General features: G+C 57.1%; 1 protein-coding gene and 1 long non-coding RNA gene across 4 annotated transcripts in view; one reads left to right on the top strand and one right to left on the bottom strand.

Moving 5' to 3' along the window:
- Nucleotides 1–1,228: 1,228 nt before the first annotated feature.
- On the bottom strand, nucleotides 1,229–27,226 carry PRR35 (proline rich 35). 2 transcript variants are annotated; one of them, XM_052773298.1, is made up of 3 exons: nucleotides 26,664–27,226; nucleotides 6,117–7,825; nucleotides 1,229–5,058 (listed from the first exon to the last, which is right to left on the bottom strand). In XM_052773298.1, exons 2-3 carry the CDS (start codon nucleotides 7,733–7,735, stop codon nucleotides 4,125–4,127), a joined length of 2,553 nt encoding a protein of 850 aa, XP_052629258.1. In that variant the 5' UTR covers nucleotides 7,736–7,825; nucleotides 26,664–27,226; the 3' UTR covers nucleotides 1,229–4,124. The 2 variants fall into 2 exon arrangements, with proteins under 2 accessions (XP_052629258.1, XP_052629257.1); XM_052773297.1 differs by lacking the exon at nucleotides 26,664–27,226 and adding an exon at nucleotides 19,680–19,919.
- The window catches only part of LOC128134958 (uncharacterized), a 32,308-nt gene continuing 24,132 nt past the window's right edge, over nucleotides 19,051–27,226 (top strand). Inside the window, exons 1-3 of one of the 2 annotated variants that reach the window (XR_008232887.1) lie at nucleotides 19,051–19,406; nucleotides 21,953–22,129; nucleotides 22,826–23,647. This is a non-coding gene — a long non-coding RNA (uncharacterized LOC128134958). Of the gene's footprint in view, nucleotides 19,407–21,952; nucleotides 22,130–22,825; nucleotides 23,648–27,226 lie in introns of those variants that run through there. The other variant, XR_008232886.1, reaches the window with a different exon arrangement.

Raw genomic sequence — 27,226 nt, 5'->3', positions numbered from 1 at the left:
GTCCTTTGCTCTTGAACCCGGAGGAGAAGGAATACCTGAGCAGGAGCAGCTGTACCCACCTGGGGTTAGGAACCCATAAAAGTTGTGCAGCTCCATTGACCAGGAGCTGCTGGGCTCTGAGCTGTGCTGGGGACCTGCTGTGACCCCACGTCCCCCCAGCCCTGGGAGAAGGGGGGCTGCTGGCCTCAGCAGGGCAGGGGAGGGATTTGGCTGGGTCCTCCAGCTGTTGATTGGGACTGGTCTTGGCTTGGCAGGAAAGTGGGGGGGGGACATGCAAGTAGGGGGACTTTGGTCAACCATGACAAAGAAAGATGGCTATCAGGTGGGCCTGCCGTAAAGGGCAGGTAATGGCTCGCTATCAGATGCCTTTAGGGTGACCAAATAGCAGTGTAATGGGCCCTGTGCTGGAGTGGGCTGAGGGCCCTGGGGGTGCAGATTGCAGACTGGATAAGCCACCCTGGTAGTTCAACTCCCATCCATTATTTAAATGCAAAGGTAAATGCTTTCATCTTTTCAACTGGAATGGTGCCACCAGCTCGGCCACCTCCTGAGTGTCCCATCCTGGTGGCCCACAGGCAGCAGTCCCTGGGCAGGGGACTGCCCTGGACAGCCATGGCAGAGCAGAGAGGGGAGCCATCCCCTCTGCGGGGGTGCCGCCAGCACCCCTGGGGAAGAGGTGCAAAGGCTGAGCGGCAGGGTGGCATGGGGGACGTGGGACTTTACCCCACACCCTCCTCTCTGCTCTTCCCTGCACCAGGACCCAGGTGTAGGTGCTACGGCCCCATGGCCCAGCCGTGGTAGCTTGTCAAGGGAGCTGGGCTGCCTCTTTCCAAAGGAAGAGGCTCTGTGTGTGTGCAGCGACTTCTGCAGGAGGAATTAGGACCCTCATGGCTCCTGTGAGGGCATTTCTCCTCCTGACGACTGCCTTCAGACACAGTGGACTGCCCCTCTCCCCAGCATGGGACAAGCCACTGGGGTCCCAGTGCTGATCTAGCAGAAGAAAACAGTCAAAACCCACCCATGTAAAGACTGAGCATGTGCAGCCAGCATCAACATCTGGCCACATCCTGCTGGTGGCTAACCTTGAGCCTCCGAAATGCGGGGAGTGCGTGGCTCTGTGATGGAAAGCCATGGCGTGGGGCTGCTGCAGGATCTGGCCAGAGCAGGCAGGGCTTCCCAGAGAGGAGAACAAAGCAGACAGCAGCAACTTCCATTCGAGGTTTTTTCCCTTTAATGGTTTGGTTTTTGTTTTGTACATTCGTAAAACTGTGAACAATAAATACTGTGTGATCGGCCTCCTCCTCCCACTTGCCCCCCCGGCTTTCTGCAGAGGCGAGGGAGACCATGAGCAACGTGGCGAGGGCTGCTGGCAACGGCTCCACTCGCAGGAGGTGTGCCCAGCTCACAGCGTGGGCATCACGGAGCAGGGCAGCATCCCAGCTCAGGGTGGCAGGATGGAGTCAGGGGCTGGGGAGGGAGAGGTGACTTGTGTGCAGGCAATATCTCAGCTAAAAAGGGGTGAAAGGCAGCACTGCCTGGTGGTCTGGGCACAGACCTTCTGCTGAAGCCCAGGGCTGCTGGTCACAGAGCTCAGCTACCCCTCTGTTGTCTTGGACCTCCAAGGTGCCCAATTTCAGATGGGGATCTGCTAAGAAAAACAGTGCGATCCTTGGGGCTGGGAGGAGATGGGGCTCCCGGATGGGCGGAGGGACCTACACGTCTTGTTGTTCCTCAGAGGAGGTAAAGGCTGGGTGGGCAGGGAAGGATGTCATGGGAAAATGGGGCTCCAACTTCTTGGCTGTGCCTGTGGGTGCCCTGCTGTGCGCTGGATGAGGGTCCTGGCATGAAAGATGCACAGAGAAGCTGGTGTGGGGGAGAGTAGGGAGCCCTGAGAGACAGGAACAGGGAGGTGCTGGCATGGGGAACAGCAGCTGCCAGGACTGTGTGAAGAGGGAGCTGGGAAGGGGCGGGTGACAGAGGGGCACAGGGTGACAGAGGGGCACAGGGTGGCAGAAGAGGCTGGAGAGAGACTGGCAGGCTGTTGGCAGTGGGTAGTGTGAGCAAGGTGCTTGGTATGGAGGCGGCTGCTGTGCTGATAGTGTTACAGCATCCAAAGATGACAGCACTATTCAAACCCAGAAAGGAAGGCCCAATGCCACCTCCTCTGGGGTCAAGGATCCTGCACCCAAACTCAGGTCTGTTCTGGTGGCATGTCATGACCTTCACTTGGGCCTTGTGGGGCCAGGGCCACGCTGGGAAGCAGCAGGACATGGCCCATCAGGAAGATCTGGACCTGGCTCAAAATGGCCATGGTGCTGAGCTGAGCATCTGTCCTTTTGACTGCCGCTCACCGCCCCATACTTTTCGAGAGAGAGAAGAGACCAATAACTCAACAGGCCTGTGTGCCCTAAGCAAAGTCCTTGAGTGAGAAATAAACCACTTTGATGAGGTGGAAGCTTTGTCCAGAGAGCAATCAGGTGAGAAGAGTCAACTCTTCCTGTTGTCTGGGTCCATTAAAGTACTTGGGAGTCCCAGGTCCTATGCACGGGCTTGCCTTCTTCAGCCACCTGCATTAGGATTGTCCACTTTGTGCCCAGAGAAGAGCCAGCTTCTAAAGTCTCCTTGCTGTGTAGGTCCTTATTTGTGGCTTTGCTTGCTGTCCTCTTTGTCCTGCCCTTCTGCCCTGCATCCCAGCTCTTCTCATTGCAAAGAACAAGCCACCAGGTCAAGTCAGTGAAGGCCCTGGGTGCTAACAGGACACCCCACCACCTCTTGAACAGGGAGTGTGGATGGGAGAGGAAAGGGTACCTGGCTTTTCCAGGCTAAGGAGAGCACATTATACCTGCCACAGTGGGAGGGAGTCCAAGAAATCCTGGCCCAAGCATGGGGACATCCTGAGCCGGAGCAGATGCTGCTCAGCAGGGTGGCAGGGGACAGGGAGGTGTGACTGCCCTGCCGTGGGTACCAGCCTGCCCAACAGAGGCAAGAGCCCCCGGTGAGCACGGGGAGAAGGTGGCCTTTTGGGAAGGCCAGCACTCATCCCACAGGCAGCAGGCACCTGCCCGGATGGGTAGCTCTCTGGTGCTCTGGCTGAGGGGTGACCGCTCAGCATCATTCCAGCTTGGGATAGGTCAAGCTTGTCCCTTCACAGTTGTTTTTAGGGTCTTTGCTTCTCGAGCAGTGGGGTACGTGGCAGCATCGTCTCACCCATTTTGCTGTCCCAAGTGTCATCATTTGGGGGATTAGGACTAGTGAGCAGGAGCTCATGGGAGCTGTACTCTGCCTTCATGAGGAATGTGCATCATGTCTGCATGGGGAGAGGCCATTGGAGCAGAGGGAGGGAAAGTCCTTTCTGTGTAAAGGCAAAAGAAGGAGCTGGACACTGGAGAACCGGTGGGCAGGAACAAGTCCCCACAGCCCAGCAGTCCCCACACGTGGCAAATGCCCTTGGCAGGAGAGCTCATGACCCAGGTGTGGAGCTGTGGCAAGGTGGCTCCCATGTTGTTTTGTCATTGTGGCTGGGAAGATGTTCTTGTCTCCACAGTGCAGAAAGTACTTGGCCTCTGGGTCAGTCCAGCTGGGCATCCCTGCTGTGACTCTCAAGCCACCATGGGGCGAAGCCACCATGTCTTTACTCCGTACAAGGTGACAGCCACAGTCTGAGAACAACCATGGCTGGACCAAAGCTTGGCCTTGCAGATACCCTGTCTGTGGTTCCTTCCCTGTCCACAGATCATGGGAGCTGGGTTGCAAAAGTCCCTGAGTGTCTCTGATGAGACAGCTGGATTAGCCTTTTACCGAAAGCTTGGTGCTTTCAGCAGTTTTCTTTTTTTACCTGCCAGTGACTTCCCTTTCGAAGGGAGCTCCAGGACCAGGGAGCTGAGGCTGTGGAGCATGCAGAGCCCAGAAGCACCGTCCTTGACACTGGGGTAGGACAGGGACTGGTTTTTTACACCTTGTGGAGTCAGCTGGGGGAGCTAGCTGGGACCCCACTCAACGTGGCCCCAGCCAGGCAGTCGTTAAGCTTTCATCCATGGGGAAGAGGGAGAGCGGAGAGGTGGGACACTAGGAAGGTGACGCATGAGGTGGTCAGTGAGATCCAGGAGCTTTCGAGCAAGGTGGACTTAGGGGTCGGCATGCAGAGGGCTGTGGACACACACTGCATCTGTCTCGCTGGGAAGGCTGCAGGAGAGGGAGCGCTGCATGGCCCGGCAGCCCAGGGGCCCATCCTCAGTGGTGACTGGGAGCTGAGGGCCCTGGGTGGTGCTGGACCTGCCATCGGAGCAGAGCAGGACACTGGAGTCTGCCTCGCACTTGGTGGTACGGCTGTAGTAGGGCTCCATCACGTGCCGGAGCTCCAGGGGCATGGTGAGCGGCAGGACCTCAGCCTTGATCACAGTGCCCAGGTGGGCCTCGGAGGAGGATGCCCGGAGGCTCTCGGAGCGGCTCATCTTGATCAGCAGGTCGATGGTTTTGTTCTCGGCCTCAAGGAGGCAGTTTGGCAGCCCCTCCCCATCTCCCACCTCCCCGGTGGCCGTACATTTGTTGAGGGCCCCTTGGTCTTTGCCATGGAGCTTCTCACTTCCCAGGTTCATGTTGCAGGGCTCCTTCTTGGCCTGCTGGACCTTCTCCAGACCTTCAGAGGATCTCTTCACCGAGAGGTCCAGAGGCCCCTCATGGGGTTTGGTGGCTTTCTCCAGTGCCTGGTGGATGTGGTAGAGCTCCCTTCGGATTTTGACCAGCTGGTCCCTCAGCTCTTTTTGCCCAGGGGTGTCCTCCTTTGCCAGATCAGACAGTTGCTTCTCCACCTCTTGGTACTCTTCTAAGGTTTTGGACAGGTCCCCAATAAGCACGGTTGTGGCCTCAGAGTCCATCATGGCGGCAAAAGTCTCTTGGGGTCTGCTCTGCTTGCAGAGACCATGGTCTAGGCCAGCACCCACAGAGGGAAGAACTTCAGTGTCATTGCCCCTCTCCGGTTCCTCAGGCTGGCCTGTGAGGACCTCCGTGTGCCAGTGGTCCAGGGCCTTGGGGATGTGGCCAGGGTTGGCCCTTGAACCACTGCAGAGAAGAAGTGGATACAATCAGTAGGGAAAGAGATAGAAAAATCCTTGGGCATATGTCCAGGGCCAGCATTACCAGATTCAGCCAGGGTTCCTCCACTGTCTGTTGCCAGCATGAGGCCCTTCCAGAGAGGACTTTGGTCTGAGCATGCAGACCCCTGGCTGGACCTGCTCCTGGAATTGTTCTCCCAGGAGGTGGATGGACCCTGACACAGGCTATTTCATGACACCCACCAAGACCAGTCTGGGGAGACGGGGGCTGGTAAATGATCCCACCTCAACTAGCCAAACCTGGATTGGATTGTCCTTCTTGGAACACTGGAGAATGTTGATGGAAATGACCATCCCACAGTCCTGAAGGCCCAGTTGGAGGGGATCTCTCCAGCCAGCCTGAGAGCAGGGAAGAAGCAGGTGGAGATGGAAAACCATGGAGAGCTTCTCCAGAGAAAGCTCCTCTGGGTGCCAAAAGCAGAGGTTTTACAGTGACATTTTTCTTGGAGCCACAGCTGGACTTGCACAACCAGGGGAGGAACTGAAATTTTGTTAAAAGGAGCTGTGCACATTTCTAGCCCCAGGTAAAAGGAAATGTTTGGAAACGTGACCCTCCCTCGGGGCTTTGAAACCAGAAGGCAAATCAAAGGAATGCAAATGTGTGTGTTTAAAAATAGGCAATGATTGTTCCAGCAGCCCTGGGATATCTGGGGACCCAAGAGGAGATTTCCTGGTGCTTGGGGAGTGCAGGTCCACACCACACAGACACCACCTCACTTCTGGCTCTGTATAAAACAGGGGAGAGTGAGGGACAACAAGTGGTGACATAGCCCAGGTGCTTGGATGCATCTGAAGGCTATTCAGGTCCTTTGTTGTTGGAGGGCAGAAAGCCCCGCTCTGAGTGGGCATTGGTACGGACCAGCAGCCTGGAGTGTGCTCAGCCCTTGGAGACTCATCTCACGGTTTACAAGCAAGTGGGGGGATCAGTAATATGATGGGGTGTGAAGATGGTGTTTAGGGCCAACCAGATATGAGGAGGAGGCAGAGAGATGACAGGCACCTTACCTGCTCTGGTAGCTGAGTTTTCCAGGCATCAGTCTTTCGGGTCCTATCAAGTCCAGACCATTGGCAGTGAACTTCCTCTTCAGAGAGCTGCCCTGAGGGCTGCTGGTCTCCAGAGAGGTCACCACCGGTAACTCTGTCTTCCGGATGCTGCTGGGGGCAAAAGCGCCATCCTTCATCCCCACCATGTTTTGGTAGATGTCAGTGACTGGCTTTTTGCGTAGGTTGTTGAGGCCCAAAGCTGGGTTGCTCTCCTCTTGGGACAGCCATTTCTCCTCTTCTTCCTGCCCCAGCATGGCAGGGTGGCTGAGCTCGGAGGCTGGCTCCTCTCTGACACCTTTGGACCAAGGAAAACTTGTCTTCAGAACTGGTACCTTCAGCAGCCCTGGTTTGGTTGGCTCACTGGGAGGTTTGGCTTGGGGCGGTGTGGGCATGACAGAGCCCACCAGCTGCTGGGCTTCTGGCTTACTGGAGGACATCTTGCTTTCAGTGGAGCTGAAGGTGTGCTCGAAAAGCAAGGGGTAGTAGAAGCGGGGAAGGAAGGCTGAGCGCTCAGGGCTCTGCAGAGGCTGGAAGTGGGAGGCATGTGGATGCATCAGCTGGGCTGTGGAGGCCAGGAAGGGCAGCTGAGCCAAGTGCGGGTGAGTTGTAGCGCTGTTGGCCATGGTGGGGCTCAGGTAGGAGAAGACACTGGGGTTTAATGGGTAATTAATACCCAGCAGTGAGAGGTTGAGGCCCTGAGGTTCGTGGTAGTCACTGTAGGCTGGAGGGGGGTAGCACGGGATGATGTTGCTGTCAGTACAAGGTGGGGAGACCTCAGATGTGTTCCTCCTTTGCCCATTTGCCACCAGCTTCCACTGCTCCATGAGGATCCCGCTGCTGGCCAGGCATTTCTTTGGCACTTTGCAATGCTTTGGCTTAGCATCTAGGTCTGGGGAGGCCATTTCCCTGCTTTTCATGACGTGGTTCTTGAGGGAGAAGACGTCTGTGATGATGAAGTCGGGCTCTACCTCCTTGCAAGGCTTTTCCCTCTTGTTCTTGAAACCAAAGACCAAAGTGTTCACTTCTGGTTCAGCTGGGTCACCTTGGCAACCTGCCTCTTCATTTTTCTCTTTCTTCTCCCCCGCATCCATCTCCCTCAACAGGCCAGCAACATCCTCCTCCTCCTCTTGGAACGGGCCACCTTCTTCACCGGCCCCTTCAGCAGGCAGAATCTCCACCCCTGACATCGGCTTGTCCTCATGGCTGTCCCTGATGGAGGTCTGCTTGATCCTAACTGACCCTCCCGACATGGCCGAGGAGTCGCAGGTCTCCTGCTCATCCCGCCGCCCGCGCAGGCGGGAGGTCTCCGTTGCATGCAGGAGTCGCAGCTCCGGGTGGAGCAGATTGCCCTTCTTGTAGGGCCAGTCGGACTCGATGAGGAGGGAGAGGGAGTTCTTGCACAGGCTGTACTTCATGTGGTTGTAGAGGTGGGACTTTTCCATGCAGGTGAAGGGGCACTGGAAACATTTGTAGTTGTATGGCTTGCCCCATGGCCTTGGGATGTAGTGAGGCTTTTTTGGCTTCCTCTCCTTGTGCTTGTAGACCGAGGTCAGCTTGCAGCCCACGTCGTCCTTGGACATGGTGGCAGGTGCCTGGAGATGGCTCCTTGTGGGAACAGAGGGGCACAGCACGTGAATCTTCCCACACCTCCCTGGGAACCGCTGTGTGCCCTGGAAGAAGGACAGCATGGAGCTGGTGAGCTGTGCCTGCAGCTCCCTGGGCAAATGGCTTTGCTCTGTGGGCACCTCCTGGCCCCCGGGGAGTGGAGCTGCTGGGACCTTGGTCTGGAGCTCCCATGTTTGGGATTTAAACCCAGGCCAGTGATGGAATTTTTGCCCAAACCCTATTGGTGTGCCCATACATGCTGGCCCCATTATTAACCCTCTTTTGTCAAACCACCTCAGAGGAAAACAAACACTATTAAAGGCGTTGAAGCTAAACCACCTCAAGCTGACATTGAAGCGCCCAGGCGACCTGCCTGCCCAGCTGGAGCCTCCCTGGGGCAGCCCCAGCCCAGCCCAGGGATGATTTCCCTGCTGAGGGCAGGAGATGAAAGAGAAACCGCAGCCCTGAACGCTGTGCTGGGCACGGAGCTGAGCGGCTTTGCCGCCTCCTGGGGTGCTGCAGTGCCAGAGCCGACTGAGATGTTCCAAAGCTCATGCACCAAAGCTGGTGCAGAGCTGGACTAAATGCAGATACCTGCAACCCTGCACATGAACGTGCAATCGTGGTGCAAAGAGGACAGTCAGATGGACAGACAGGATGGGGAGAGGCTGCAGACCGACTGCCTTTAACCTGGCATTGCTGCTGGAAAGGTGGTCCTGCCTCCCTGGCTGCATGGGACTGACCCTGTCCTCTGCCAGGACAGGGGTAATCTGGCCTGGAAAAACAATCCAGGCTAAAACACACCTCCCCACTTCCAGGTGTCTTCCCCAAGATCAAAATGTCTGGGAAACGTCCCCCGCAGCCCCCCGACGCAGGGCTGGCCCTTGTGTGCTTCCCACCGCAGCCTCCCTGGGGACAGTGGGGTCGCACCTGTCCTGTAGCCTGTCACCCTGCCTGCCCCGGGAGTGGGCAAGTGAGCACAGCACCCCGACTCCTTGCCTCCCAGAGGAGCCAGATCTGCAGAGGCTCCACGCTGATGAAATTGGGCTCCTCCACAGATGGCCAAGCAGCAATCTCCTGCAGTCACAAGGCACCCGACACCAATGCACACGCCTGCGTCAGCCCCTCCAGACGCCGCTTTGCCCTGGAGGGACTTGCCGGCTTCCCCATCAGAACAAAACCGTGCATTTCTCCTGGGGAGGGTAGCAAATTTGAGGGCTCATTTGGCGTGGGTGGGGCTCATTTCTCAAGGGCCAAATCCTTCCCCTGTGCGGCAGGTCCTGGGGCAGAACTCTGCCCTGGGAGACCTCGCAGCCAGGCTAGTGTGGGGATGCACAGCCTGGGAAGGAGAAGGAAGCAGCAGCATCTCCAGATTGCCACCGATGTGGCAACTGGAGCCACTTGGGAAAACAATCTGCTCCCCCCGGCTTTTGGGGAGAAGGAGACGAGTTTTGCAGGATGGGAAGGGAAAGAGCGCGTCTCTGTGCACTGGGGCACACTGCAGCTTTGGGCAGCCAGGACCAGGAGCTGCCCAGGGGCAGGTCCAGGCAGTGGCTCAAGGAGCTGACAGCCCCTGCAACAGGCATTGCTCCCCACCGGACCGGAGCCTGCCCAGCCCAGCCCAGTCGTAGCCGGCATCCTTCTGCACATGGCCTGGGCGGGCTTCCCTGTGGGGCTGGGGGGGAGCACTGCAGCTCCTGGCGGGGGGACGGGCACAGTAGGGCCAAAGAGCTGGGATCAGAGTGGGATGGGCAGGGAAGGGGCTCGGGTGGCAGCAGCACCACACCAGGAGGCAGGTTGCCATGTGGCCCTACGATGCTCCCCACCTCCTGGGGCTGGGTTGCATGCCTGCTGCAGATGGCTCCCCTCGGTGAGCCCACATCCTTGGGGCTGGCTTCTCACCTGAGCCCCATGCTTCCTCCCCTGAGCACCCCGCTCCAAGTACACATCACTGATCTGGCCGCAGCCTGAAATACCACGTGCCCGGCAGGAGCGGTGGCCCTGGGGACAGTACTGCCAGCCCCATGCCCAGGTGGTGGCTGTGCTGGGCTGAAAGATGCTCCATGCTCTGCTACCCACTCTCCTCACCACTGGCACCAAGGGGCAGCACCTTCCTCTGGGAGCACGGTGAGAGCATTTGCGTGACAGGAGAGGGAATTACCTGCGTAGGACCCTTTCCACTTTCTTCCTGAGGTTTGTTGTCAAACAGCAGAGAGTATCTCCTGCCTGCGATGGGGACAGGGAACAAGCCATGCTGTGGCTTCCCCAGTGAGGCACAGGAGCCTGCAGGGCAGGCTGAACTGCAGGCAGGGTTTGGGGACAGCCCTCTGCATACCCACGTGTCAGTTGAGCTGGAAGCTGACCCTGCCACTAAGATCTGGTCTTGCAGAAAATAGGCAAAAACATCCCCTTGTAATGAACCCCTGTCCCCTGGGATTTTGAGGGGAGCTCCAGGGGTGCAGACCTGACCTGTAGCAGCCAAGGCTGATTTCTCCCATCGCAGTGGGATGCGCAGGCAGAGCTTGGGGGCCCCTGCCTGCAGGTTCACCGCAGCGAGCGACAGCCTGCCTGCCTGCCCAGAGGGACACGCTTGTCCTTGAGCCCTCAGACACTTCCTGCGTGCGTCACGCCTGTGAGCCGTGAGAGCTCTGCACACCCGCTGCGATGCTCAGGGGAGCAGAAGGGATGCAGCAGCAGCTCTGCAGGATGGGGTCCCTCTGAGCATCGCTCCCTGGCTCCAGCCACTGAGCCTGGGGTGCCCCAAGCATCCTGGATGTTGCTGTGCCCTGGTCTCCTGCCCTATCTCCCTGTACACCCACCCTGCTAGAGGGCAAGGAACACGGAGCAGCTGAGCGCAGAGCCGGGTGCCTTGGCCCGGCTGCAATGCACGCCGCCGGTTTGCAGGTCAGTTGAACAAACATTTGCTGTTTATATGCCAGAGGAAGATTAAATCTTTGCTGGGAGACTGGAACTGGTTGTTCCATTCCTGCACACCTGATCCTCCTCCTCCAATGCTGCTGTGAAAGCTGTTTGTTGCCCGGTGGTGCGGGAGACGGCAGGGAGCCGTCCCGCTCGGGGACAGGCAGCTTGACTGCTTCCACCTTCCTAACGCTGCAGAGAGGAACAGCAAGGGAGGAGAAGAGGAAAGAGCAAAGAAAAAGAAGGGGAGAGGGTGAGAAAGTGCCCCGTGTGTGAGCCAGGCAGGCTCTAGCAGAGCGGAGGCATCCCCAGGGCCGGATCAGGCCCTGCGGAGCTGGGAGACAGGCGTTGCGGCTCCTGGTTGCTGAGCAGTTCCCGCACCAGCAGATCTTCGTGGTCTGCTGAGTCTCTCTCTGCCACAACACATTATTTCCAGTGGGCTGTCAGCTGCGGCGGTGGGGGCCGTGCCTGGGGGCAGCGCGCAGCGGGGACCGCGCACCTGTGCCTGGGAATTGCAGCATCCCTGCTCTCCTCCCCAGGACTGCTGAGGGGAGGGAGGGCATGGTCAGATGGAGGGAGTGGAGCGGCAAGGGGAGAAGAAAGAGAGGGAGAGACAAAGGGAAGGAAGAAGGGAGAGATGCCCAGGAATGAGATCTACAGTCCCCGGTGCTCCAGTGTGTAAAACAACCCCCAGTCCCAGCCTGAACTCCAGACACAGGGATGCAGGGAAGTACATGCAACCATCGGGGCAGCTGAACCGGATCACATCAAGAGTCCATCTAGCTCCATGTCTCTAATCAAAAGCAGATGCCCAGGATGTAGGCCAAGCATCTGTGGTACTGCTCCAATTTTCCTAACCCCTCAGCCATCACAGCGCATCCCTACAGCAGACTGGGTGCTGCTGCATGCAGCACATGTCAGTGGCCCTTCCTACCGTGAATCTACCTGGGCTTCTCTTGAAGCTGTGGAAATGTTTAGTCCCCAAAGCATCCTGCAGCAGGGAGTTCCCGGCACACTTCGCAGAGCTTCTTCCTTTGGCTTCCCAAGCCTGCTGGTCCCCACAAGTTCTTTTGATGTCCCCCCACTCTTTGGCTGGTGGAGGCAGCAACCATGGTCCCTGTCCGCCCTCCAGCCACATGGTTCATCATCACACCCCTGCTTCACTGTCTCCTTTCCAGGCTGAAGGCCAAACCCTTCCAGACCTCTTCCCCTTCCCTAAGCCTCCTCCCAGCCTGCAGCAGCTCTTTGCAGGTGGGGGCTCGGGCTGCCAGGTTTCCTCTATCAATACAAACCAGCACTGCAGCCCTCTCCCTCCATACATAGGCATAGCTGTGCCCACCGCTTAGGGGAGGGAGAGACAAAAAGACTCTGTCGAAGTGCAGCAGTCTGGTTCAAAGACAGGTCTTCTGCAGACTGTACGCCCATCAGAGGAGCTCTGCCGCTGTGAACTTTTCCTGATATCAGCTTTTTCAGACCCCCAAGAGCTTTTCTGGCTGGAACAAAGACCCCATCTCTCAAAATGATGTCCTCCTTTCTTTGCCGCTGTCCTCTGAGTCCTTCAACGCTGCGTGTAGGCTGCCAGGGACCCACAATGCTCCCATGGAAATTGGCTGCCCTCAACCTTTCCCAGATGGCCGTAGGACATGGCATGGAGGAAGGGGCTCAAGAAAGCCGCTGAAGTTCTCCACTCAGTGATGCTGGGATGAACCTCCTGCATCGCACTTCGTCCTGCAGCTGTGGGTTCCTGTGGTCTCTCATGAGCTGGTCCTACCCTGCACATGTGGGAATTCATTTGCGGTCCCCTGCACACCCAGCACAAAATGCAGGGACAACTATTCCCTGTCCCTATGTCCACCCAGCTGCTTCCTTCTGGGCTGTCCAGGTAGCTCATGCTCTTGGGGCTCAGCATCATGTCAATCTGTATGGTCCCAGCATTGCTATTTGTCAGCAGCAATTGCCATCCCAGGGAGCGTGCTGCCCTGATGACTGTGCTAGCCAGGATGGTACAGTGGGGACCAGGGGGAGGGTGGCTTTTCTATGGGATCTCACACTAACCCCACAAACCATCCCTTTCCTGCCATTACCCAGACTGTCCTGTTCTGATGCTTCCTGTGGGGTTTTATCCTTTTTTGGCCAGTGCTGAGGCTGGAGCAGCCAGATAGGCATCGCAGGGAGGGGAGCGGGTGGCAGCGGGGAGCCACTGATCAATGCAAACCACTTTCCCTACGCTACATGCTTTTGCTGCAGGGGCTGCTTGGCTATTAGTGAATATCGGGTCCCTTTTCGTTTTCATAGCCTGGGGTTGTGTGATTTAAGCTTTTAAGCATTTATTGAAGGCTGGGACGAGGGCAATTGGCCATGGCAAAGCAGCAGGCACTTGGCAAGAGGAGGAAAACCTGGGCTGGTGAGGCCTGGGAGCTCTGCACCTCCCAAACCTCACCCCATACAGCAGCTGTGTGCTGTACAAGAGTGACTCTGTGAGGCTGTCCTGCTACGTCCACCTTTGGGGGTCCCTACATCAGCAGCTTTGAACTATTCCCATCTCAAAGTGTGCCTTCCTCTGGCTTGGTCTCTATTGCTGCACCAAAATCTCACCTCTTCCCAGAGCCACATAATGTCTTCAGAAAGGCCTGGCGTTTCCCATCTGCCCCCAACTGCCAATCCTTCCATGTTTGCCTACCTACCACATCTTTGCCTGTGAGGCCCAGAGGCTATGACCCATGTCCCGTAGCTCAGTGTGACTCTGCTGCCGGGAGGGTTCTTCATCACCAGTTGCACATCTCCACGTGTGGGGTCACCAAACCATGTGCTTCACATCCCGGGGGTAAGCCAAAGTCAGAGTCATGGTCTAAAAATCTGATAGCATTTGGATTCCCAACCTTTAGTTTTCCAGCATTTGGACGGATCTGGAGTTTCGGGTTGGAAAAGCTCACGTTCCCTTCCCAGGCAGCTTTTGGTGAGGGCCACCTGCAGAACAAAGCCAGTCTGTAGCCCTTCCCAAACACCAGCCCAGACATGAGGTGGCTGTCTGGGATCACCTGCCCAGCCTTGGTGTGTCCTTCAGGCCAGATGATGAACCCACTCCCTGCTGTGTGCCAGAGCCACAGCACCTTCACGTGTACAAGTCTTCCCTAATTTTGTGTCAAAATCTTCCTTCTGTGCACTTGTTCAAGAGGTGTTCTATGTCTCTGACCTCTCTTGAGCTCCTCTGCTTCTAGCCTCCATCCCAAAAAAGCAGCTGTCTCTCCCTGAATCTCAGTTAGCCTGAAGACTCCCTGGGGCAACACCAGCATCCTATGAAAAGCACACGTGGTGGCAAGCGTTCAACAAAGTGACAATGGGTTGGAAGTCATTGTCTTCTGCCTGTGACACACACAACACAACTCACAGCCTTCTTGAGAGATGAGATCAGGCCGTCACAGCCTCCAGGCTACTCTCCAGAGATGTGAGGGTCCTTCACCGCAAAAGGCTTTCCTACCACAGCCTTTCCTGCCGCAAGCCCTTCAGGGGAAGAGATGTACATCTCCTGGTGAGGAGATGTAAGACTGTCTCTCCACATTATATCAACCACCCGCACAAGCTTGTGCCTGAGCCCCACTACAAGAGTTTCCTACGCCTTCCTCCACCTCCACTTCTACCTGCTAATGGAGCCCCAGGAGACCACAGGCTCCCAGCCGTGGAGTCAGTGGCTCAATGGCAAACAGACCGCCAAATCTGTGAAGCCATCAGTCTCCAAATGAAAATGTGCAGCTGGATAGAGAGGAAAGTGACCGTGTGCAAGCTAGGAGGGTCAGCAGTGTGGCTGGCACCCAAAGGTATGCAGAGGAGATGGTGTCCAAGGCTGGCATGGTGAGCAGGGGAAGAGGATGAACGTCTGGAGAGAAATGGGGGATGCTTGAGAAGTGCATGCAGCTGGAATAGGAAGGTACAGTCCAGCTCTCCTGCGTGGTAAAGTTTGTGTCATGCCTGTGATGTGCAGGGCTCCTGGAGGTCCAAATGGCACCGCAGCGTTACCTTCCCTGTTCCCAGGGGCTGGAAGGGTGCTTGATGTAGTCACCTTCATGCTGGACATGATATGCTGCTTATGAAAAATTTCCATAACTTCTTCCAGTTTCTATGACCTCTGAAGTTTCTTCCCCACTCACAGGTTTCTCCTTCTCTTGCTGGTCTGACAGCCCGGGATGGCATCCCACTGCCTGTGACCACTGCCCTGGGAGATGCCCTCTCAGCCTTCCACTGGGCAGAACTTTGGGGATGGTGGCACATCTCCAGAAGCCCCTTCCTCCTGGTCACCCGGGCCCATCCCCTCCCGTGTGCTGCAGCACACAGGCAGTAGTCTGAGCCGGCCAATGTGGGGCTCAGCTTTGCACTGCTTCCCAAAATCCACTTCTTCCTCCCACCACAGACCAAGCCACGTGAGCGTCCTCCATGTGGACACAGCCATTAGGTCATCTCTTCTGCCCTGTTGCAAGTACAGGTTCCCAGGCTGGGTATGGCCACAGTGCACTCTGTCACCTCCCCTGCAAAGCAATGAGTTCTGTTGCACAACGAGGTGCATTTTGACACCCCTTGTCCCACCAGAAGGCTCCATGACTTTCCCAAACCTCTGCAGTCAAGTTCCTCAGCACCAATACTTTAAAACATTCTCCTCCTTTTCACTTTCCATTTATCCTTGGACAGTTCACACTCCTTAACTGTGCTGGGGATGGGAATGATAGGAAAGGAAGGAAGAGCTCTTATCATGTCTCCTAAGACACCCCAAAGGTGGCCAAAGGTCCCTGTCTTGATATAACCTTTCTCACATCCTGAGCTCTCTCCCACGACATACCTGCTGCGCTTGTACTAGCTGCTCACATGTCTTGCTCCACTGAATCAGTCTCCATTTTGCAACAAGAAAATTCACCTTATTCCAGTTCAAATCCACCTGATTTCCTTTGAGGACAGGGCCAGAGAGCCTTCACTCCTCCTCTGCCTGCCCACCTCCTCCCTTGCAGTCCAACCCTCTTCTGCTCCTGTTGTGTGTCCACTGCAGTATCGTCAGTTGCCTCATTGCCTGTGCTACAGGAGAGGATGTCCTCATATGGACATCGCAAGTACTTCCCTCCACCTTCCCTGTCCATGTCTTCGTGTGCCCATTCAGTGCATCCTGCTTTCTTCAGGGTCTTTCCCATCCTCTCCTCTCTTGGTCCAGCTCTCAGAAGACAACATTCTGGCTCTGCTCATGTGATGGATTTGGCTCCTTTCCTGCAAAGCTGCCTTTTAGCCAGTTGGCCCTGGATGTGTCCTGCTTCACAGGGTTACTCCATCCCAGATGCAGGACTTTGCACTTTGCTTTGCTGGTCTCCGGTGGGTCACTGCCAGCCCATTTCTCCAGCCAGGAGCTGCACTTCACATTGCTCAGCACAACCCATTGAGCCTGGCAGTCCAGCCAGCTTTTGACCCACCTTGTCCTTATGTTTCCACTTTGGCCATGAGGATACTGCAGGAGACCGTGTCAAGGGTCCTGCTAAGGTCACATAAACAATATCCCTTTCCCTCCCCTTATCCAGGCAGCCAGTCGTCTTCTCACAGAAGGCAGTCATGCTGCTCCAGCATGATTTGCCCCTGGTAAACTCACCCTGGCACCTTCTCATCATTCTCAAGGCTGGAAAGGACTTTGAGGACTTGCTTCACAGCCCTCCCAGAGACTGAGATGAGGCTGGCCCACCCTGGGTGCTCCCTGATGGGTCTGAGCTGCTTGTGCTGCAGGGTACCTCAAGCCAGGGGCCATCGCGTCCCTGCAGGGACCTCTGCATATCTCAGCAGAGCGTGGGATGGAGCAAGCAGTGCCTGGGGGATTGCTTGGCTGTCCGACAGCTGACCCTCTTGAGAGTTTCTGAGATGGGTCAGCATCCCCGGGGGCTTCCCAAGCAGAGCCCTGCCAGTGGCAGCCACCCAGCCCTCATTTGGGATCGCCCCATGCAGCCAAAGAGCCTTCCTCAGCGCATCCCCGGGACACGGACCTGCTAGCAGACACACTGATTCACTCCCTCCCTCCTGCTGGACCTTCCTGCCAGCCTGGAAGGGCAGGGGTGGGCAGGGGAGGGCAGGGCAGGAGAGGGGACCGCAGGTTGTGGGGGACAGACCTTGGCACAGACAGAGTACACCCCTCCTTCTTCCTGGCTGGGATCCTGACTCTCCCAGGGCAATGCCTAAAAGATCCCCCCTCTCCTAGGTTAGAGGACAGGTCTCTTTTTAGCCAAAACATGGCCAAGATGGGGCAGTGACTTCAACCACCCCTAGAAAAGGGGGCTGTTGCAATGCTGTGCCCACACCCGGGAGGATCCGGGCTCGTCCCTGCTCCTGCCTGCCAGCTCCTGGCACTGGCTCCAGCCAGCGATTTTAGGATGCAGCCATGAGGAAGATGTTTAAATCACAACAAGGTCTAACCAGCCACCAAGTAACTGCCACCTGCAAAGAAATGAGTATATTTAAGGTAAAAGTTGATAAACTAAACTGGGGGGGGGGTTGATGCACCAACCCGGCAGCAGTGCATGCAGTACAGACGGTGGCACCGGTGCAGTTTGGTGACCATGTCCATGAAATCCAGCCTGTTGTAAAACCCATTTCAAAATGGCCCCAGTTAGGAACCTCCCCTGCTTCTCCCTCTCCATCCTTACATAAGCAGCAGCAACTCCACCTGCTAAATAAAAAAACTAAAGGGGAAATGGTTTGATGCTGGTTGGGAGAGCGTGGGAACAGCGGGGAAATTGCAGGGTGGGAGAGATGGTTGGGATCAACTCCAGTGAAGGTGCAGGAGCTGAACCAGCCAGAAGCCCTCTTGCAGGGATGGGACCACCCTGGCTCTGGGCCAGTGGGCAGGGACACCTGCAAAGTCTGCAGGAGAGAAACTCTGTTTTTTTTCCTGGGGGATAGCACTCTCCAGCAGAGAGGAGGGAAGCCGGAGGGACACGGTCCTGGGAGGAGGCTGGCCAGCCAGGACCTCGAGCATACCAGGCAGCACTCTTTTTGCAGCCGCTTTGCAGGCAGATTTCCCCCCCGCCCCAAACACGTATTTAGTCTCAGGCAGGAACATTTGCGATGCTGCCGGCTCACCTGCAGGCAGTGGACACCTCTCTGCCTTCTGCCTGTTTCTTGATAAGGGTATATGGTTGGTGGTTTTTTTTTTTTTAAATGTAGATCAAGGCAGCTCCCAGGATGCTGCTGCCTGGTAGTCTTGCTCCCTGTGTTTCCAGCTCCTTCCCCCCGCCTAAAAAGGGTAGAGCAGTGTTTGGGCTGCAGCACAGGGACGGGAGCCGAGGGATGTCTCTGAGATGCTGAGCGGGCAGGTAGCGCTTGGCCACGAAATCACCCAGCGAGGTCTGTACTGGCCAAGGAATGACCAGGAGGAGTAATAACGGCCTGAGGCAAAGCCACGGGGACTTTACGCAGGGATGTTATTAGCTGGTGCATAAAGTGGGGAAGGCAGCTCTTTAACCTGTGCTGTGCCGCAGGACCACGCGAAATGGCTGTGCAGCCACGTTCTGCAAGTCCTGGGCTGCCCGGCACCACGCGTCAGCAGCACCGGCGGGTGCTGGGCCAGCGATGTCAGGAGCAGCCGCTGTGAAAGTCCCTGAGATGCCTGTGGAGGAAGGGGGGGTGACTTTCTGCCCCCCCCCCCTTCAAACCTGGGTGCCCCCCAAACTGCCCGTGGGTCAGGCAGGGCTCTTGAAATGCCTGGGGGCCTCCAGGAAAGGGTGAGAAGACCCAAGGGGATGAAGGGGTGACACATCCACAACCTCCAATCCCAGATTTTCATAGGGGGGAGCCCAAATCCTCCTCATGGAGGTGGGTGAGCAGGATGGGGTAAGAGCGGGGCGACCCCATGCAGCCGTGCAGGCAGCGCCCGACAGATGCCCAAAACCTCTCTCCATCCAGGTCCCAGGATTTGCCACCACCATGATACACATCTGGGACTTACTGACCTGATTTCCTTGCCCTTATTTTTAAGAAGGCTCTGACTGCTGTGAACTGTTCCCTGTTACGTGACCTCTTGATTTAATTGCCAAAATTATTGTAAACACACATTCTGTAGTGTGAGGAGGTATATTCCTAGTCAACACCATTAAGCATTTCGGTAACTAACCTCCTCCAACAATTCAGCAGCTCAGTTTAGTTTTCGCTTCCATTAAGAAGGATTTAGAAGAAAAAAAATTATGGATAATATTGTCTTACTGTTAAATTTCACCCTTCCCCTTTGTTTGAATTTCTTTTTTGCAATTGCAAATACTTATCACATCTCCAAGCCTGCAGAAAACCATTGCTCTTCTTGATTATTATACGAACATGGAGAGGTTAATACGTTAAAATTAATCTGTGCTCTGTGCCCGCCCAGGCTGTTTCCTGACACATTGCTTCATTTTTCAGTGGGAAGAAAAGTCAGACCTCTGCAACCCACCACACGGTCGCAGGGAAACCATCCAAAAACCCACCACAAACTTTCTATTGTCAGAGACTCGCGTGAGCAAATTCCCAGCGAAGGCAATCGGACGTGTCATTAGGAGAGCAACCCAAGCAGAAAGGCCCCATATGACCTCCCTGGTGCCGAGCGCCTTTAATAAGAAGGAGTTACAAGGCTTGCAAAGAGACTTGGCGACTTGGATCAAAGAGCATCACTTGGAAGTGATCGCGTCCCTGCACCCAGCGGTTTCTCTGCCCGTTCCCACAGTTTGCACATCCCCTATCCAGGTACCGGCTCCTGTCTCCCGGCTGAGCCCCTGCCTGTGGCATGGCACTGGGCTTGCCCGGGCACCATAAGATGGCTGGGCTTTTTCTGGGGGGGAGAGTGCAAAACTGATGGGAGAAGGCAGCTTTTAACAGGGGTAATGTTTCCCCCATCCAGGTCCTTGGTGGGTTTTGGTGCCCTGCCCGGACCTGCAGGGAGACCCTCAGCCGCCCCCAGCGCCTTCCCCCCTGCCCACCCCATCCAGCCCCGAAACAGATTGAAATGTCAGGACTTACAGCTCGGCCCCCTTTCCTGTCCCAGCTGGGTCCCTGCTCGGGGCCGGGAGGCTGCAGGGAGGATGGGGGAGCGGGGTGAGGGCTGTCCCCCCGGGCTGGGACCCAGCGTTCCCAAACCCCGCCGAGGCGGGGGGCAGGTGACTTCCAAAGCCGCTCCTGAGCGTTTATAGGGTTGTTTGCAGGAAACATCAAACTCGGGAAGAGAAGAGCCAACCCAGGAGTCATTCCCCCCCCTCGCGGTCCCTCCCCACCCTCTTGCTTGGTCTCATTTGTACCGATTTGCCCCGCAGGCTTCTCGCTGATTTGCCATGTCCCTGGCAGGGCTTCTACCGGGGAGGGGGAGCAGGAGCCAGACGGGGAGCGGATGGGGGGGAGCCAGCCATGGGGAGGGTGATGGGGAGAAGGATAGGCCAACAGGAGCCTGGCTTGCCAAAAGCAGTTCAGACCTAGAAAAAGCTTTAATGTGCACAGACGGAGCAGGCTGGGAGCAAAACCAGCTGGGCTGGAGGAGAACGTGCTCAGCAAGAGGCTGGTTTGGGGCTGGGTGCGTGCATGGCTCGGGGCTGGCTCCTTGCTCCAGCCCTCTGCCCCCAGCAGGGAGGCAGAGGTGGGAGGGGGAGGTTAGACGTGAAAATTCCCCTCCAACTTTTCCTATTGACGAGTGACGGGCAGGATGCCAGCCTGGTTTTCTCCGGCATTAATCATTTACCTGCTCCAGCCGCCACCCTTGCCCTGACAGCTCCTGCACCACATCTCCAGCGCAAGATGCCCCCCTCTTTGCATGACGTCATGGGCACCTTGAGCTGGGACAGCCCCGCCATCGTCCCTACCCCATGCCCACCCTGGAGCTCATTCCATCATCCTCACCCCATGCCCGTGCTGGAGCTCGTGCCCTGAGATCCCTGTGTGGGGCTGAGCACCATCATCTGTGGAGAGAGAAGAAGCTTCCGATGGGGGTGATTCAGACCTCGGGTGCCCCTGTCTCCTCCCCTTGCAGGTCCCTTTCTCCTACAATAGTGAGCCCCAGGCCACCCGGTTCTGGTATCTGGTACCCACCTAAGCATTGGCCCTGGCTGGAAGGACCAGGGGCAGCTGTAGCCTTGAAACCCCTTGCAAGATGCTGCATCCAACCAAGACATCCGCGTCAGGCTGACCCTGCATGGCATTGTTTAATGCAATTCCTTAAAATTGGACTCTCCCCAAACTGCCTGATGCTCTGGCCCAGCTCATCTCTTTGGGGCCAAGCGTCCCCCCTCGCTGTTGACCCACCGGCTCCCTGTTGCCTGGCTGAATCCTTGGTTTAGTATTTTACAGGACTCTGGTGCCAGCGCCAAAGTCCGGGATCTGGCACCGGGCATGGCAGTGCGGGGACCCTAAGACCTGTCTCCGGTGCCCCCCTCGGCTCTGCACCCCCTGTGCCACGCGGGGGGGCCCTGGCTTTGCTCTTGTCCCCAAGCCATGGTGGGGACGCAGCCCTTCCCGGGCGCATTGCAGGCAGCCAGTCCCAATCTGCCGTGGCGCAGGGCCACCTGTGCTGGCTGCCCATGCCATCTGTGAGGGGGGAGGTCGGGGGGAGCCGGCTGCCATCCCCCCTGCCTGGGTCAGCGAGCAGGGGGACAGCCGGGGGTGGGGGGGGCACGCCTGACTCGCTCCATCCCAGGGTGCTGGCACTGCCACCCGCACCCGGCGGGAGGAAGAGAAGGGGATGGCGGCAGCCCCCTCAGGTTTCTTCTGAGGTCTGTTCCACCCTAACCCTTCGGTGGGGTGCCTGGGGGGGGACGGGACAGGCTGCACCCCTGTGCCCCTGGATGGCTGCAGCACCACACTCCCTACTGCCTCTGCGTGTCCCCTTGTGCACGGGAGCAGGGCTGGACCCCGGCTGAGGTGTGTCTTTGGGGGGTCTCTCGGATCCAGACCCCCCCATGCTGTGCACATGGCTGAGCGGGGGGGGGGTCCCATCCCCTCCAGCCCGGGACTGCCCCGGCTCTGGCAGAGGGGTGTCCCAAGGGGTGCAGCCCCAAGCAGCCCCAGGAGCCTGCCGGTGGCAGCCGCCATCCCCTCACCCCTCTCTGCTTAGCTCCGGGGGCATCCTGAGAGCTCCCGGCCGCAGCCAGAGCCCACCGTGTGTCTGGAGCTGTACAACTGCCGGAGCTGGGCACTGGCAGGTTCATTCCAGGAATCCCCACGGACGCTGCGGCAATCGCTGTCCTGCTTGCAGGGGATGTCGTCCTTTGATGAGATGATAACGGAGCCTGCCCTGCGCCTTCCTACAGGTAGCCGGAAAGTTTTATTCATCACCGGCTGCTGGAAAGGTCACGGCATCCTCCTCCCCCTTCTATTTCTGGCCCATGCCCTTTCGCCATCAGAGCAGGGAAGCGCTCCCGTCCGCTGGACCCCGGACAAGCCATCTCAGTATGGCCGCAGCCCTGATGCCTCGACCCTGGAGGCGTGTGGGAGGGCTGCGGGGAGGATGCTTTCTGGCTGCCCCCACACTGCCCACACCGGCTGGGCTCTTTACAGACCAGAAAAACTGCTGTGGGGCGATGAGAGCTGTGTGCAGGCTTGGTGCCTTCAGCTCCAGCCCCAGCACAGGGAAATAATGGGAATTTTGGGATGCAGACAGCGCACGTGATGCTGCTGGAGTCTCCTTGCTGCAAAACCCCCGGGAGAGGGGTCTGGCCCTGGGTGTCACAGGCACAGATGTCCTCCCAAGGTAATGGGGCTGAAGCAGCCTGTGCTGTGCCTGGTGTGGTGTGATAGGGGTGCGGTGGGGACCGTGGGTCTAGAGGGACCCCGGGAAGCACCAAGCCCTCGCCCAGGGGATCGGTCCTTCAGCACACACACACTGGCAGGCAGGCAGCTGCCAAGGGCTCTCGGCATCCCTGCACAGGCTGGGCTGGTGCTGGTGATGAGAGGGAGAGTCACGGGAGCACTGGCGAAGCATAGGCTGTGGGACGCTCGTGGGTCTTATTGGTACCACCCAAAAACGGGGAGCAAAAAGGGAACACCCCTCACAGACAACAGGAGACAGAGAAAGGGGATTCGCCCTAAAAATTGCCCTTTGCCCAAACCCTGCAGGTTTTTTCCTAATTCTGGGAAATACCCAAACCTTCATCTGAGCTCTTCTCTCCTGGGGGGCCAGGCAGGACCAGCCCGGGGACCTACTGGGCTTCCCAAACGCAGTGGCCTGGGATCACCCCGGACCCAGCTCTGTGTGCATAGATCAACTTGCAACTGTATGAGGAGCCCCGGAGACCCTTTGCACCCCGGGGAGGCAGCTGCAGACCCCCATTGCTACCCACTTCATCCCGGCACATCTTGGGAGGGTTGTGAACCCAAGAAGAGCTGCAGAGGAGCCCAGCTCCCATTTCCAGCCTCCCCAGCTTGCCCAGACGGTGTTGTATCATTAGATCTGGCCTCGCTGTACAGAGCCCAGCCTTTTCCAGCTCTGGGCCAACCTGAAGAAGCTTAAGAAAAGCCCCGGGGAGCTTTTTCATGCCTCTTTGTTCGTGGAGCAAAGATATTCCCAGCCCTGAATCTATAGATTGGCCCTTAAACTAAAACAACCTCTGGGGACCAGAGAAACAAAAGTAGATTTTGGTTGTGGTTTGTTGTGTTTTGTATTTTTTTCTTTTTCTTTTCCTGTGTAGACAGCCTTTGCCCAGGAGGGGTTAGCATGAAAAATGCATGTGGGGATTGGGGGAATGGGGGAGTGTTAGGAAGAAGCTATCGATCAAGTATCTCTGAAAGCCACACAGCTGTGCCAGCCCTGCTGCCTCTGCCAGCCCTTCCCGGTGCTCCCAGTGCTGGGCTTGGTGCCCGCCCCGGGTTTGGGCTGGGGTGGCTGATGTCGTGCCCAGGAAACTGCCCCACATCCCAGAAAGGAGCCCGCGCCAGAGAGCGATTAGATGCCTCTGCAATCCCTGCCCTGTCTGCGGCTCCCTCTGGCCAGGCTTGCAGCTTGCTCCTTGTGATACGGCACGTTGGAAATGGGGTTGGTTCCTTTTCTCCCCAGATCTGACGGATGCTTCCCTCAAGCTCTGCAAGACTCTGAGGATCTATGGAACAGCAATGGCCATGCCCTCTGTGTCCATCAACCCACCCGCCAGCCCCACACCTCTGTGATTGGAAATAATAATAATTGTAAATAATAATGAGCCCAAGCCTGATGCAAACACAGATGACAGTCCAAGCGCCAAGGTGGGCAAGCAAGCCCACCTTTCGGCACAAGAAGAGCAAGCTGAGGGCATCTCCGGGTACAGCAAGCACTGGTCCTGGCAGGAGACCAGGGACACAGGTCCTGCTCTCAGCTCTGGAGCTGCACTTGGTCTGATCCCTGCAGGGCTGGTGTTCCCATACAGGCGGTACCCTCGCAGCTGCGTGGGGGCTGTAGGTGCTGCCGAGAAACCCAGGGTACGATCCCTGGTGTAGGGCAAGGCACTGCAGGGGTAAAACCTTCTGCAGATGGTGCTTATCAAGAATGGGAATATGTAGGGATAGAGCTGGCATGGATGCTTTGTGCTATTGATGTCCCCGTCACTAAAACCAACACTGCTAGCCAAAACCAGTCTGGGGGATGGGAGAAAGGGCAGGGCTGACTTTAGGCTTCAGCTTGGCCAAAAGTGCCCTGAAATTTGTCCCAGATTTGAAATTTGGGAAGGGTCGGAGAGGAGAAAAGTGGCGAGGAGAAAAGCAATGGGAGATGGGGATGATCTGATCCTATGAGGGGAAAAAAAATCCCTGACATCTTTGCTTCTCCTTCTGGCTGGGCACTAGCATACAGTTGCTGGGCACCTCCAGCTTCGCCAGCGGGCACTGGGACAGGGGCAGCCGGTGGCACCTGCTTTGCTACCCCTTCGCCTGATTTTGCTCTGCTTCCGCCATGCGTGCACCTCCTGGCCCAGGGGGTACGGCTCGGTGCCCTGCTTGTGGCTGGGATTTTTGCAGTGGGGAAGCTGAGTGCAACCAGCTTGGCAGGGGAGAGGAGGGGCCTCAAAAAAGCTGGAGGGTGGGCATTTGCAGTGCCCTCATTTCAGTGGGGCAAATCTGAGAGCATTTACCACCACGAGGGGTTTCCAAAGGTCCATCAGCTGACCCCTTCCCGGAGCCGAGGGGACACAGCCACCGGCCGGTGTCCTCTCCTCTCCCAGGGATGTGGTCCAAGCCATGGGCAGGGGACTCCCCGAGCCCCTGCCAGCTTTTCCTGCACTGCCTAATCCTGGCAATGCTGAGCTATTGAGAGCAATCAGATTTCCCCCCCCTTGCCCAGGAAAAGCTCATGGTAGCAGAGAGAGAGTTTGGACCAAATCATTGACCGCATGGCAGGTCACCCAGCACAGACCCCCAGCTCCCTGCCCATCACTGCCAAACCCTCCGGGCACATCTCTGGCCCTGTGTGTCATGGGGGCATCAGACCTTGGGTCCGTAACCCAACTTGGTCACACACAATTGCCTTCAGGATCGGCAACTCCAGCCATGCCCAGAGCCCTGGTGTCCATGGGCAGGGTGCAGGGTGCTGCCTGGTCTTCCCCCCATCCCAGTCCGGTGTGGTGGGGACGCAGCCATCGCTCTCCCACCCACGCCACCCCGCAGAGCTGGCTCTGCTCGCAGACGTGCCTCTGACTTAACGTTGCAGATTTTCTGAGTCCCCTCATTTAATTACAATCTTAATTATGATGTGTTGCTAGATTCTGATGCCCCGATGAAAAGCTGCTCCCCTGAGCTGACCCCTTTGTACATGCACAGGGGGACCACAGCGAACGCTACCACTGCACGGGGCTGACGGGCAGGACCAGGGGAAGGTGAAGTGCACAGATGGGGAAAATGAGGCACAGAACAAGGGAACAATCCTCAGCCTGGTCTCCCCCTTGCACACACAGAGCAATTTTATCATCTATGCACTCACTAGGGATGTATAAGCAGAAATGCCCCCAAACATTCATTTTAATGATTTTGTCCCTCTGTAAGTCATTTACAATTACAGCTGTCCGTTTTGCCTGGGTCCGCAACAGCTTGCCCAAGTGTCTGGGAGTTCACGGAGGTTCCCAGCCCCAAACACAGCCAGGGCTCTTCAGTCCCCACATCACTGTCACACACAGTTGATACCCCAAAGAAAACCAGAAAAAAACCCCCAACAACCCTGCTATAAACTCTGCGTGGCCACGGAGAGCACGTAGCTGTTGCTATGATTATTTTCCATTCAGCAGGACACAAACTATGTCAGGCACGAAGTCTGTTCCCCCACCGTGAGGACGGGTATATGGTATAGGGAAAGCCGCAGCAGGTGGGCTGTATAGAGCCCCCCCATACATACCCACACAGACACACGCACACACAGACACTCGCCCGGCGCGCTTTGTTTTGCGTTTTGCCGCCGCGTTGCCTCCAGCCCACGTCCCCCGTTCAGCCCCGGCTGGGAACAGTTTCCTTTGCAAAGGAGATTCCAGCACAGGAAGGTGAATGCAGCCAGGCAGGTGCTGGAGGCAGCGGGCTGAGCAAAAGTGCTTTTTAAAGTTGTTTGAGAATTCTTTTTGCTCCTTTGTAAAAGGCAAGGGGAGCCCCAATGTGGGCAGGTGGGACGGTGCCCGGGTGGGAGATGTCTCAGAGCAGCCAGGCAAGAGCCGTGCACTGCCTGCAGCCCAGGCAGACGTCGACAGCAAGAAATACGAGCGAACGAACCCGCGGCTGGTTCGGGATCCTCTGCAGCTCACAGCAGTGGTGTTTGCAGGGAGAGAGGCTGAGGCTGGGCTCTGCCTGACCCAATCTCCCACATGCCCGACCGCCATCCTGAACTCTGACTTGCACAGGCACCGCTGGCCTCGAAAAGGGTTAAAAAAGCCCCACTAATAACACTAATAACTGCCCCGTCCTTCCTGCCTGCACAACAGCCAGGCGCTGCCACTCACCGGCAGGAGCGGAGTGGGTCCCTCGCACCTTCCCCCTCCCCGGGACAGCCTCCTGGGGAAGGAGACGACGAGGACTTACCTGCACGCAGGACTCCTCTTCCCTCGCTGCGGCTCCGCTCTGCCTGATGTTCACTCTGTGAAAGTGGGAAGCGTTTTAGATCATGCAGTAGGTTATATATTGTCTGCAAGTCTGGCCCTAGGGCGTCCATCAGTTGGTCTTGCTTTGCTCCTGCCCCTATATGGAAGATGCATCACATGCTCCGCGGCTCCCAGCTATCAGCCTGGCGAAAGGGGAAAAGAAGAAGGAGAGGAGAAAGGGGGAAGAAAAAAATTAAAAGGATCTTCATCATCATGAAAGAGGCAGAGAGAATTTCTCAGTGGAAAACCCACCAGCCAGAAATCCCTGCCTGACCCGAACTTTCCCCGCTCTCCTTTTGTTATCCCTGGCTCCCAGTGGCCCCCTTTCATCTGCTGTTCAAGGCCAGCGAGATGTGAAGGCGCCTTTGCCTTGATCCTGCGCCTGCCTCACCGCCGAGCAGGTGAGGGGCTACGGCTTCGCTTCTAAATGCCGCCGTCCATCTACAGCTCTCTGAGTGCAGAATATTTATCTTTCCCCAGTAATGCCCCCGGTGCTGCCAGGCT

Source organism: Harpia harpyja, chromosome 21, assembly GCF_026419915.1.
Source record: "Harpia harpyja isolate bHarHar1 chromosome 21, bHarHar1 primary haplotype, whole genome shotgun sequence".
Classification (NCBI taxonomy): domain Eukaryota; kingdom Metazoa; phylum Chordata; class Aves; order Accipitriformes; family Accipitridae; genus Harpia; species Harpia harpyja.
This window is presented reverse-complemented; position numbering and strand designations above follow the sequence as displayed.